This window comes from Cucumis sativus, chromosome 6, assembly GCF_000004075.3.
Source record: "Cucumis sativus cultivar 9930 chromosome 6, Cucumber_9930_V3, whole genome shotgun sequence".
In the NCBI taxonomy this organism is placed as follows: Eukaryota; Viridiplantae; Streptophyta; class Magnoliopsida; order Cucurbitales; family Cucurbitaceae; genus Cucumis; species Cucumis sativus.
In genome coordinates this window covers 28051143-28062381 of record NC_026660.2, presented here as the reverse complement: position 1 = coordinate 28062381, position 11239 = coordinate 28051143, and the positions used below count along the sequence as shown (strand labels likewise).

The 11239-nt window shown below is 32.9% G+C and overlaps 3 protein-coding genes across 4 annotated transcripts; 2 read left to right on the top strand and 1 right to left on the bottom strand.

Annotated features, from left to right (window-relative positions):
* The first annotated feature begins 2021 nt into the window (after positions 1-2021).
* On the top strand, positions 2022-3673 carry OP1 (thiosulfate sulfurtransferase 16, chloroplastic). Of its 2 annotated transcripts, none has more exons than XM_004134790.3 (6): positions 2022-2279; positions 2527-2610; positions 2718-2902; positions 2995-3065; positions 3145-3198; positions 3310-3673. In XM_004134790.3, exons 1-6 carry the CDS (start codon positions 2194-2196, stop codon positions 3382-3384), a joined length of 555 nt encoding a protein of 184 aa, XP_004134838.1. In that variant the 5' UTR covers positions 2022-2193; the 3' UTR covers positions 3385-3673.
* Positions 3674-5610: 1937 nt separating this feature from the next.
* On the top strand, positions 5611-7815 carry LOC101218977 (ammonium transporter 3 member 3). Its single transcript, XM_004134964.3, has 3 exons — positions 5611-6423; positions 6508-6793; positions 6893-7815. The coding sequence occupies exons 1-3, from the start codon at positions 5812-5814 to the stop codon at positions 7414-7416; spliced, it is 1422 nt and encodes a 473-aa protein (XP_004135012.1). The 5' UTR covers positions 5611-5811; the 3' UTR covers positions 7417-7815.
* Positions 7683-10630, bottom strand: LOC116404547 (ankyrin repeat domain-containing protein, chloroplastic). The gene is made up of 7 exons (XM_031887257.1): positions 9823-10630; positions 9570-9646; positions 9370-9468; positions 9179-9277; positions 8574-8672; positions 8382-8480; positions 7683-8201 (listed from the first exon to the last, which is right to left on the bottom strand). The coding sequence occupies exons 1-7, from the start codon at positions 10532-10534 to the stop codon at positions 8091-8093; spliced, it is 1296 nt and encodes a 431-aa protein (XP_031743117.1). The 5' UTR covers positions 10535-10630; the 3' UTR covers positions 7683-8090.
* Positions 10631-11239: the final 609 nt, after the last annotated feature.

Here is an 11239-nt window from a genome sequence, read left to right as displayed (position 1 = left end):
TAAAAAATAATTTTCAAACATAATTGTTATTTTTTTTAAGAAATACAAAAAAAATCATAATATTAAATAAATAAATAGAGTTTTTCCAATCAAAGGAAAACTAAAAAAAACTAAATTTTTTTTTTTTTTTTTTGTATAAAATGGAAATATTTTCGAATATTCTACATTTTAACATTTTCTATATATATATATACTTCACATAGTTATACCCACCAAAAAAAAACTCAAATAACATTTAGAAGTTAGTGTTATTAAATGTATTTATTATATATTGATTGTGATTTAATCACATTAATGTAAGGTGTAATCGGCTTTGATTGATATTTAACATTTTAACGGTTTATTAGTTCTTTTATATATTAATTTAAGAACCATAAATTATTTTATCCACACTTCAATTAATAGCAAAATTAAAATAGATCATCTATACCAAATTAATGAATTAGGTCTTCATAATAAAGTTTAATCAATTATTTTCTTGGGCCCAACCTTTTTTACTCTAAACAAACTTTTTTTTTAAAGAAAAATTAAAACTAAACCTATATATTATCGCTCCCTCCATTATTGTGATTGTTTGTAAAAATAAGAAAAAGATATTTGATAGATTTATGATATATCTAATTACTTATCATATTTGTCGTATTTGTAATATGTAAAAAAAAAGTATTATAAATTGTTTTTCTAAAAAAATTGTGTGATGGAGTTTTTCTTATTAACTTGTGATTTATTATATATTTATGAGAAAACTACCTTATAAAAATGCTTTTAGTAAATCGGTATACAAATTTGAGTATGTGTAAATTGTGATTCATGTTTGGCAACCTTTAATAAAGTTGTATTAATGGTTATTAATTGAAATTTAATCAGATTAATATAGTTAATTAATATGTAAATAATCACATTCTTCAAATTAAAATACCATTCTCCAGCTTCATCACTTTATAATTTATGATTAGAGAAAGGGGAAAATATAAATAATAAAAAGAAGGAAATATGAGCTCCATATATCTTATTAAATATTTCATCCACCAAACTTTGTTGGAAATATCTTAGGTTACGTCTCTTTGTAACATCCAAGTGGCCTTCTAATTATCTAATTAATCAAATATTTATTTCAAACCTTTTTTTTTCATCATATACAAATGTTATAATTTACATGTTTAAAACTCCAATTTAACCCAATTTGACCATTTAGCTCAACTTTTTAAATTAAAATTTTAAAGATACAATTTCAATATTAAAAAATTGTCACCTTCAAAATAAAAAATGACAATTTCTATTATTGAAACTTTTTATTCATAATATATATATATTTTAATGATAAAATTAATCATTTTAAATAGATAAAAGAAATTTATTATAAAGATTCAAAACTTCATTGTCCATCAACTGAAAATAAAATCAGGATAAGGACCATATGGGTGAGGTGTTGACAAATAATGTCGTGAAGTATAAAATTAAATCAATTTTCAAATAAAAAAATCAGTGGGAAATTTTTTAAAATTATATATATTATTATTTGAAAAATTGAAAATTCTATATAAAAAAATATTGGCCATATTATATAATGAAATAATAATAAAAAGGAGTATAAATAAATAGGGAGTTGAGAGAAATATCCAAAGGGAGGACGTGTGGGAAGGGGTGCGCCAACCACGTGTGGATAATAGGAGCCACTGGAGGTCTTGATTTGTGTGCAAAAAACTAATCCACTATTTCTCTAAATTGACCAATCTCCCTCTCTTTCTATACCCCAATATTGACCAATATTAATAACCCCATGAAAATGTACCCTTCCTCTAATAATGTGCACTGAATTTAAATGAAAAGAAAAGGTAATTTTGGTGTAGCTATTGAATGGTAGGTAGATTATTGTGATGAGAAGGAGGACTGAGAAGTTAGGGATTGAAACAGAGCTTGATTGGTCATGGCTGACTACTCTCTTTAATGTGTACTCTCTTTAAACTTATCCACTCAAAAATTTAATCCCCTCAGGCCTCACCTCTCCATAAATGGCGTGGCATTCCCATCACTCCCCTAATCATTCATTCACACTCATCATCTCTCATACTCCATATCTATCCCTCAGACTACTCCATTATTGTTGTTACTATATATCTCCTTCCCCCTTCTTCTTCTTTCTCTCAAAGCCACAACTTTCTTCACTTAATTCTTCATTTCTTTTGTTTGGCCATGTCGTCTCTCACTTCTTCATCCTCTTCCATTGCTTCTTCCACTTCTCATCTCCTCCTTCCCAACACCAATAATCTCACTTCAAGGTATATCTCTCCAACTTCATTTCCTTTTAAGTTGAGTTGTTGTTCTTCCACTTCTGCAGCTTTTTGTTTTATTGGGTTTAGTTTTTTAATATCACTGGATGCTCGTATCTCAAGATGAACCCATCTGTTTGTTTTTTACTCTAATTAAGCATATAAAAAAAAGTTTTAAAATATGTGGTTGTAATGTAATCCCTTTTCTAATCTATTGGCAATTTAATTAATAAGGTAAAGCTGTTTTTGTTGTCAGAGGGAGGTTGTTGCCGATGATCACCGGTTCTCTGCAGCGCCGCCGCAGAGACTCTGCCATCAGCTATAAACATTGGAGCACCAGGTAAATAATCAAATTAAATATCGTCCCAAAATATTATTATTAATTAAAGTGTAAGATTTTATCAAGTAATCTAATCTAATCTTTACTGCATGCAACCCCTATTGTAGTCGGAATGCTGTTCTAAGAGAAGAGCTAGAAGCGACAGCAGTTCCGACGTCGGTGCCAGTTCGTGTAGCTCTGGAGCTTCTTCAAGCCGGGCAGCGATACTTAGACGTTAGAACCCCGGAAGAGTACAGCGTTGGCCATGCCCCGGGCGCCATTAACATACCGTACATGTACAGAGTAGGTTCAGGTAAATTATAAAATGTTTGAATTTTGAAAACAAATAATTAAGATCATAATTTATTTGGTTAATTTTTTATTAAGTAATTAAATTTGTTATAGGAATGACAAGGAATCCACATTTCTTAGCGGAAGTGGCGATTTATTTTAGAAAAGATGATGAAATTATTGTTGTAAGTATACAATGGTTTTATAGCAATGTATGGTTTTGAATTTGAATATGAATCTGATGGGTTTGATCAATCGGATTAGGGATGCCTAAGTGGAAAGCGGTCTCTTATGGCTGCTGCCGATCTTCTTGCTTCCGTAAGTCTTCTGCTTTTTTATCTCTCTCTAATAATTTAATTCCACTTTACAAAGTGATTTTTGTAGAATCATGAATGAATTTACTGAGAACAAAAAGTGATTTTGGTATAGGGATACAACTATGTAACGGACATAGCAGGTGGATATGAAGCTTGGTCTCGCAATGGACTGCCTATGGAATTCTAAATCATTACTTCCAAGCTTCATATGCTTTCAAGTGTACAGTTACCGACACCAATAATCTCTTTCACAACCATTCAATAAAACCTCCCTCAAATGCTCAAAACAAACTTCAATTAGTGATAAAAAAGAATTGTACTTAGAGAAAATCTTTCCATGGTCTCAGTTTTTTTCTTCTTTGGTATAGAAACTATCATAATGTTCAAAGGTCTTTTCATCGACCGATCGTGTAAATCTCAATAAATGTAAATTTTTATTTTCGTGAGTATTTGAAAATTTTCATGTTATGGCTTAATATATTTCTTAGTAAAAAAGTCAGAGAGTATAGACATATTTACCTTATATCCTTCATTCAGTAAAAATTGGAAGTGTTTTCATAAGTACTTTCAAAATCCAAAGTAGTTTTTGAAAACTAAAAAATAATTTTAAAAAAGTTTGACTAGGATTTTTAATAGTTTAGATTGAAAGAGATGAAAAGCATGATTAAATGTGTAATGACACGTGTACAAGATCTTCAAATTGAGATATAATGACGTGTAATTTACAAATGACTTAGTGACGTCATGACAATTACAAGGCCACCTTAAATGTGTACATTAACAATATGACAATGAGAAAAATAAATATGGAGCTTTCAAAGAGAATTAAATAATTACACTTTGCAAAATATTTTTATTATTGTGTTCTTCTATAAGAAACAATTTCAAAGGTACCAACTACATCTTCTTAGGCTCCAATGACTCTCCAAGAGTTGTAAGGCTAATGTTTCCCATTTTTAAGAGAGAGCATAATTTTTTTTTTGTAAATATTCGATAGACGATGAATAAATGAATTGACAACATTGGTATATTTAGAGTATTTTTTAGAAGATATTATTCTACACATGTTCATTCCTTAGCTGGATTCCTCTTTTGAGTATATTTAAGTTTGTACCTTTGTTAAATTATCTAATTATTCTTGAAAACAATGACAATATAAGAAATTTGTTGTTATAATTAAAAAATGTAAAGGTTATATATTTATTAATATAGAATAATGATTTAAGATAATAAAATTTATGTTTAATATAAAAATCGTACCCATTTTTTCTTATGAAATATAAATAGTTTGTGAATTTTACTTCTTTTTTTTTTTGTTTTCTATTATTAATTTTTTTAAAATACCATATTGAAGAACAAAGTTTAAGAATTCTATTATTACTTTAATTTATATGTAAATCATTTTTATGTCCAAATGCTTCTTTTTTATTATTATTAATTTAATTTGGATTCAATATAATATTAGTTTGATTTGTCTTGAGAGACGAATGAAGATTCTATTCAAACAATTTAAAATATTATATGTTGTAATAAATAACACATTGGAAGGATTTTAGAATTTTAAAATAGGAAGAAAAGTAAAGGTTAGCAAAAAAAAAAGATTAGAATATGAAAGGATTAATAAAATAGTACGAAGAAAACAAAGCAAGGCCAATCAAATTATGGTCTCATATGGCTTCTAACGTTACCTCCAATGATCACAACGCCTAACATACTCTTATTATATATATATATATCAAAAAGAAAGAAAGAAAATTCTTTTGAAATTTACTATGATACATTTTTTATCTTTGGAACCGTGGTTAAATTTTATAATGTTATCATTCTTATGGTGGAGTGTAAAAATCTAAATGTTTAAGTATTTTAACGCGTAGACAATTAAATGGTAACATTTTGAAACTTAAAAAATCATCTGTGAACTAGATCAAAACTTAGGAATAAAAAATGTTTTATTAATCAATTAAATTCATATTCAATCTTTTTAACCAATTGAATTTTGTTCATCGATAAGGTTGACACGTACAAATAGTCTTTGTTGAAAAGAAATGGATTGGGGTGAAAGTATCTTATTGTTTTTATAGGTTCTAAGAATCAAATATAATTCTAACCTTTTCTTTTTAAAAAATGTGATTAAAATGAGAGAGTTTGACCATTTTGACAGCACGTTTAGACATTATTCCACCATCCTATCCTATTACATCTTTGTAAGTTTCATAAAATTTAATTTTGATCAAATATGAATTGTTTTTTCTTTTTTACTAATAAATAAATTGTAGGTTAAAATTTAATCCTGCTTTAAAGGATAATGTACATGTATTTTTCTCAGCCAAACTTAACTTGGTTCATCAAAACATTAAAGTTCAATATTTTATTAATATGGAAGACACCTAAATAAAGTTATATTATTAAGGAAAAGTTGCATATTTCTTTGATGAATGTGGGACATGTTAGGAATAGCAGGACAAGGGAAGCAAAAATAGGGAGATTATATCAATGGGATATCCAAAGCCAACTGCCAAAAACTGAATCATATTTATGTTCCATTCCCACCATGGTTTCAAAGGAAAATAGAGCTTTTCGTATTACCATCTAATAATCGAATTCCTACTACCATATGAGTTCCTGTCCAATTCAAGACTTCAGCTTGCTGCAGCCAGGTTTCGTTGATCCAGAACAAACATCTCCCTTTTGGAATAACAAGGCTGACAATGCATGGCAGCTCACAGCAGCCACCATGGTCGGTCTACAAACCGTTCCCGGGCTGGTCATTCTCTATGGCAGCATGGTGAAGAAAAAATGGGCTGTCAACTCTGCCTTCATGGCCCTCTATGGCTTTGCAGCAGTGCTTGTCTGTTGGGTTTTGTGGGCACATCGTATGGCATTCGGCAAACGATTGTTCGGGATCGTTGGTAAGCCCGGCCTAGCTCTGTCTGAATCCTACCTTCTTTCAAAGTCTACACAAGGCTGTTTTCCGATGGCTGACTACGTGTTTTTCCAGTTTGCTTTCGCTGCCATTACTGTTGTGTTGCTTGCCGGGTCCTTGCTGGGAAGGATGAATTTTGGTGCATGGATGCTTTTTGTTCCAATGTGGCTTACTCTTTGTTATACTGTGGGGGCATTTTGTATATGGGGAGATGGATTTATTCAAAAGTACCTCATTGACTACGCCGGCGGCTACGTCATTCATCTTTCTTCTGGGGTTGCTGGATTCACTGCTGCTTACTGGGTAAGTAACCTGCAAAACAAGTTTTTACTTTCTCCATATCTTTGGTAGTAACAATAGCTACTGATCTGGTGACCATGCCTGCAGGTTGGGCCACGGCACTCCCATGACAGGCAGAACTTCCCACCAAACAACATACTGCACATGGTTGGGGGTGCAGGGTTTCTTTGGCTGGGTTGGACTGGATTCAATGGAGGAGCTCCATTTGCAGCAGGTCGTATTACATCGCTGGCCATTTTGAACACGCATGTTTGCACCGCAACAAGTCTCTTGATCTGGGTTTCAATGGACATCATAGTATACAAGAAAAGCTCTGTGATTGGTGCAGTTCAAGGGATCATCACTGGCCTTGTTTGCATCACTCCTGGGGCAGGTTAGTCCTTTCATCCATCCTACAAAAACATAACTGCTAATTTTCCCTTACCTGAAGAATCTAAATCAATCCATGGTCTATGGTTTACATGAATAATAGGGCTCGTGGACACTATTGCAGCTGTGGTGATGGGCGTTCTTGCCGGTTTGGTTCCATGGTACACCATGATGGTGCTGCATAGGAGATTGGCATTCCTTCAGTGTGTTGATGATACTCTGGGGGTCTTCCACACGCACGCGGTGGCTGGTTCCATGGGCGGACTTCTCACAGGCTTCTTTGCCAAACCCAGCCTTCTGAGAATGATGTATCCAGATTCCCTATACGGACCAGGCTTCCTGTATGCCATCTCTGATAAAAAGCTCAAAGACGGCCTCAAACAAATCGGCATACAGTTCGCAGGAGCAGTGTTTATTACCCTCTGGAATGCCATATTTACCAGCATTATATGTTACCTGATTAGCCATATTGTTAACTTAAGGATGAACGAAGAGGACCTGGAGATTGGTGATGATGCAGCCCATGGAGAAGAACCCTACGCGTTGTGGGGTGACGGTGAAAAGATGCCATCTTCATTTCGTCTTCCACACACGCCTAGGTTTCCTTCGTTATGCAGGTGGGATTAGGAGAACCAGATTTTGCAGTAATTCTTGCTGCTGCTGCAGTCACTCCGGCTTGAGAGTCTTGGGCAGCATTTCTGTAAATATACCTCACCAACAGGAAAAGAATAACTGTATTCATTGTTCATGTAATGAAAGTTACAATATAAAAAAACGAATTATTCTCCACCTAGTTACAATCAGAGAAATTTTCAAGCACTTTCCTTACTTCAATATATTTTGTATCTCCTCATGCTTGTGAAGGGATGTCATCAATAAGAAAGCTAATGCTCTTTGAGTTCATCAATTAAGTTCATAACTTAAGTCAATAAAACATGACTTCAAAATCTTGTTTAATTACAACAGATACAAAACAAAGGGAAAGGGTTATTACAACTTTCAACATAAAAAGAAAAATGAATAAGATACTCGTGGGACTTCGCATGCATAATCATTAATTAGATATTGTCATAGATGCATTTGCTCCAAGTCCGACTGGAACGCTCGTGTAGAGACATGTTTCTAGCCCGGTTCCAATGATGTCACTTTCACAGTACTATTTGCTCTGATAGAATTATCTAGCAAAGAAGCTGGCGTTAATCCAGTAGCATACTCGATTTAAAACTTGGACCACTATGGCATACGAAACATGGCGATAATTGATCTTCCAGAGCCTAAGCTAGTTCAAGTCATCATCTCTGTCATGAAGGCAGTTTACTTGGTCTTGGAAGCTGTTTCAACAGCTTTATTAGTTCATAAGTTTTTGTGTCTTGACCAGAATAGAGGCAGATGTCCAATGGGGTCAAACCTTCCTAGAAATGCAGTGGAGTGAAATATATGTTAAAGAGCATTTAAACATATCTATATAGTCAAACTAAACTCAGACGATTTAAAAGTAAATAATGTCTGCTTTACTTTCTACAGATCATCAGCAAAAATATATTGTGTTAACGGAAAGATATATATATATAAGCCTGACTAAAGATATTTACCGCATTTTTTAGCGTCTTATCAGCTCCTTTAATTAATAAAAGCCTAACTACATCTGTCCGACGAGCCTGAACAGCGAGATGCAATGGTGTCCACCCATCCTGAAAAGAGTATAATAAGAATAGTGTTAATTAAACTTTTGAATGGTAAGAGGCCGATCATCTATAAAGAGAACTAGAGAAGCATAAACCTACTTTATCCTGAAGGTTTATATCAACATTATACAATAGAAGAGTTTTAATCGCCTGACTCGAAGCAGTTTGGACAGCGTAATGCATCAAAGTTGCGCCATCCTGTTAAGAAAGTTTGTAGAAATTTCTAGATAAGAGAAGATTTGAAAAGGTTTCAAAAAACAACAAAAGAATAAACCCTACAAGCAAACATTTATCAACACTACTTGGATGTTTGCAACTCAGAAAGTAGTAAACAAAATGCAACTTAAAATTGACTTCAGACAGGTGTTATTGACATCAAATGTTTGAATGAGGTGAAAGAAAAACACGACAGTAATGAGCTGTGACAAAAACAAGCCATGGAGGCCATATATTCTTTGTTTTTAAGGATCAAAATATATGTAGCTTGAAGACTCAGTTTCTGAAATTTCAATGTACAACTACATCTCTATAGGAATTCAAATAAGCAGCAACAACTCATGCATAACGTCAATTATTGGTTTAAATTCTGAATATAAAATGAAAGTTTATCCTTCTCAAAGATCAACACCATTCTCTGAAGTGAAGCTAGTCAACCACGTAAGTGAGAAACAACTTTAAGGGGTGTGTTTAAAACTTCAGCTAACCTTATCTCGAACAAAAGGATTGGCACTTTCTCTTAAAAGATAATTAGTTATGGCTTGCTTTTTTGCAACTATAGCTCTGTGAAGAGCCGTGAAACCAACCTGAAACAAATACAAACCAAAATGACTGAGGAATGATGAAATAATAACTGTAAATTGATTAGATGTTATATTAACATAGATGTATTCCCTACCTTATCCACACCATTGATATCAACATTGTTTTTTAGTAGTTCATCCACAAGGTAAAATTCTCCAGACCCGACAAGAGTATGTAGAGGCAACCACATATCCTAAATATAATTTCAATACCCAAATCAAGGATACTGATAAATTTGAAGTATATCAAAGAATCAGCACAACCTTAAAATACAATGGTCATAAAAAGTCTTACAGAACGAGCAGAAGCAAGATCAGGCACCCTTTTATTCAGCATAGCCTTTTCCTCTTTTGAAAATAACTTGCGAGGTCCTGTCCATGGAAGCATAACAGAGCAATTCACAGAGGATACTGAAGTACAGAATACAAATGGATAACAACAAAAACACTAACAAGATAATCCTTCTAATATTCACAGAGTCAGTCAAGCATACACAAAATCTAAATGATGACAACTCGAATGATCAAAACATGAACATGGAATATACCTTCAGATTTTCTATCAGCAGGCTGGTATTGTCCACTATTAAAGAACTCAGAAACATCCTCCAGCCCCCTACCATAAACCGCCCACTTGGGATTTTTTGGCGCCACACGCTCGCTCGACCTGCTCATAGCATCCTCCGCCCCATTAACTTCCTCCGTGGCCGGAAAACTAGTCGGATTATCAAGAACAAGTGGCTTCAATTGTGCCATCTTCGCCTCCTTATACGATAAATATTCCTCCAAATTCACACTCCTCAAAGGAACAAGCCCTTTCTTCTTCTTCTCAACTCGAGAACCAAACTCCATTTCCTGAGCAATCTTCCGCCTCTCTTTCTTCGTGATGTTAATCTCCGCTTGCACTTCTTTCCACTCATCTGGCACCAGATTTTCGGGGTTAATCTCAACAACAGCGCTCTTGGGCTTAGACTTCGCTGTGCTCGGAATGGAATTATCCACACTCGAATCATCCGACACATATGGGTCGTCGAACACGTCATCTTCAAAAATAACACAATCGCCGATGACGAAGTCTTCTAACTCATCTGGTTGGAGAGAGTAAGAAGAGTTGGAAGAAGAGGAAACGGAAGAGACTCCTTTTGGAGTTCTGAGAAGAGAATTGAAAGAAAGCTTGTTGGAATTGAGAAGAAAAGGCGGCGAATTCGAGAGGAAGAAGAGTTTAGCGACGGGAATATTCAGAGAAGCACCGAGTGACATGGTTGCTCCGTTTAACTTCCGATGTGGACTGTCCCACTGATGTGAAAACGGAAGAGATTTCTTTATACGATTGGGCTATACGCCCATATATTTGTTCGCTTAGAAGAACATACGTATATACAAAAATCTTTAAAAAGAAAAAAAAATAACCATTATATTCAAAATAAAAATAATCAAAGTATATAGTAATATTTTTAAAAAATTATAAAAATAGCAAAATTTATAAGAATATGTTATATATTTCATTATTATTTTTAAAATTACTGCAAAATTTACAACAATGAAATAATAAATGTCTATCTATTTATGCTTTTTATTTTTTATAAAAGTTGTTCATAAAATTACTACTCATCATAATTATCACAAACAAATATATTTCGTAAAATTACTACTCAATCATAATTATCAAGAACAAATATATATAAATAAAGATGTGGTTTTAAGATGATGAAATGCAATCCTACAATATTGAGTTGTGTTTTCTACTTTTTTTTCAATGAGATATTAATGTCATAATTAAAAGAAAAGATCATGAAATAATTTTAACTTAAAAAGTCACATAAATGATACTTTATTGGATAGTGATGTACCAAGTTTATACTATATCTAAAGCAACAATTTATTTTTCTTTGCATAGGAATTCAACCATTATGCAAGAAAAACTGAAATATTAACATTTGAAATAATAATTCCTAAAAACCTTAA

Coding starts and splice junctions, on each gene's coding strand:
- OP1 (XM_004134790.3), top strand. CDS start 2,194: ATGTCGTCTCTCACTTCTTCATCCTCTTCCATTGCTTCTTCCACTTCT. Junction 2,611..2,717: donor TATAAACATTGGAGCACCAG/GTAAATAATCAA, acceptor CCCCTATTGTAG/TCGGAATGCTGTTCTAAGAG. Junction 2,903..2,994: donor CATGTACAGAGTAGGTTCAG/GTAAATTATAAA, acceptor AATTTGTTATAG/GAATGACAAGGAATCCACAT.
- LOC101218977 (XM_004134964.3), top strand. CDS start 5,812: ATGAGTTCCTGTCCAATTCAAGACTTCAGCTTGCTGCAGCCAGGTTTC. Junction 6,424..6,507: donor GATTCACTGCTGCTTACTGG/GTAAGTAACCTG, acceptor CCATGCCTGCAG/GTTGGGCCACGGCACTCCCA. Junction 6,794..6,892: donor TTGCATCACTCCTGGGGCAG/GTTAGTCCTTTC, acceptor CATGAATAATAG/GGCTCGTGGACACTATTGCA.
- LOC116404547 (XM_031887257.1), bottom strand. CDS start 10,534: ATGTCACTCGGTGCTTCTCTGAATATTCCCGTCGCTAAACTCTTCTTC. Junction 9,278..9,369: donor ATATCAATGGTGTGGATAAG/GTAGGGAATACA, acceptor TATTTGTTTCAG/GTTGGTTTCACGGCTCTTCA. Junction 8,481..8,573: donor ATATAAACCTTCAGGATAAA/GTAGGTTTATGC, acceptor TACTCTTTTCAG/GATGGGTGGACACCATTGCA.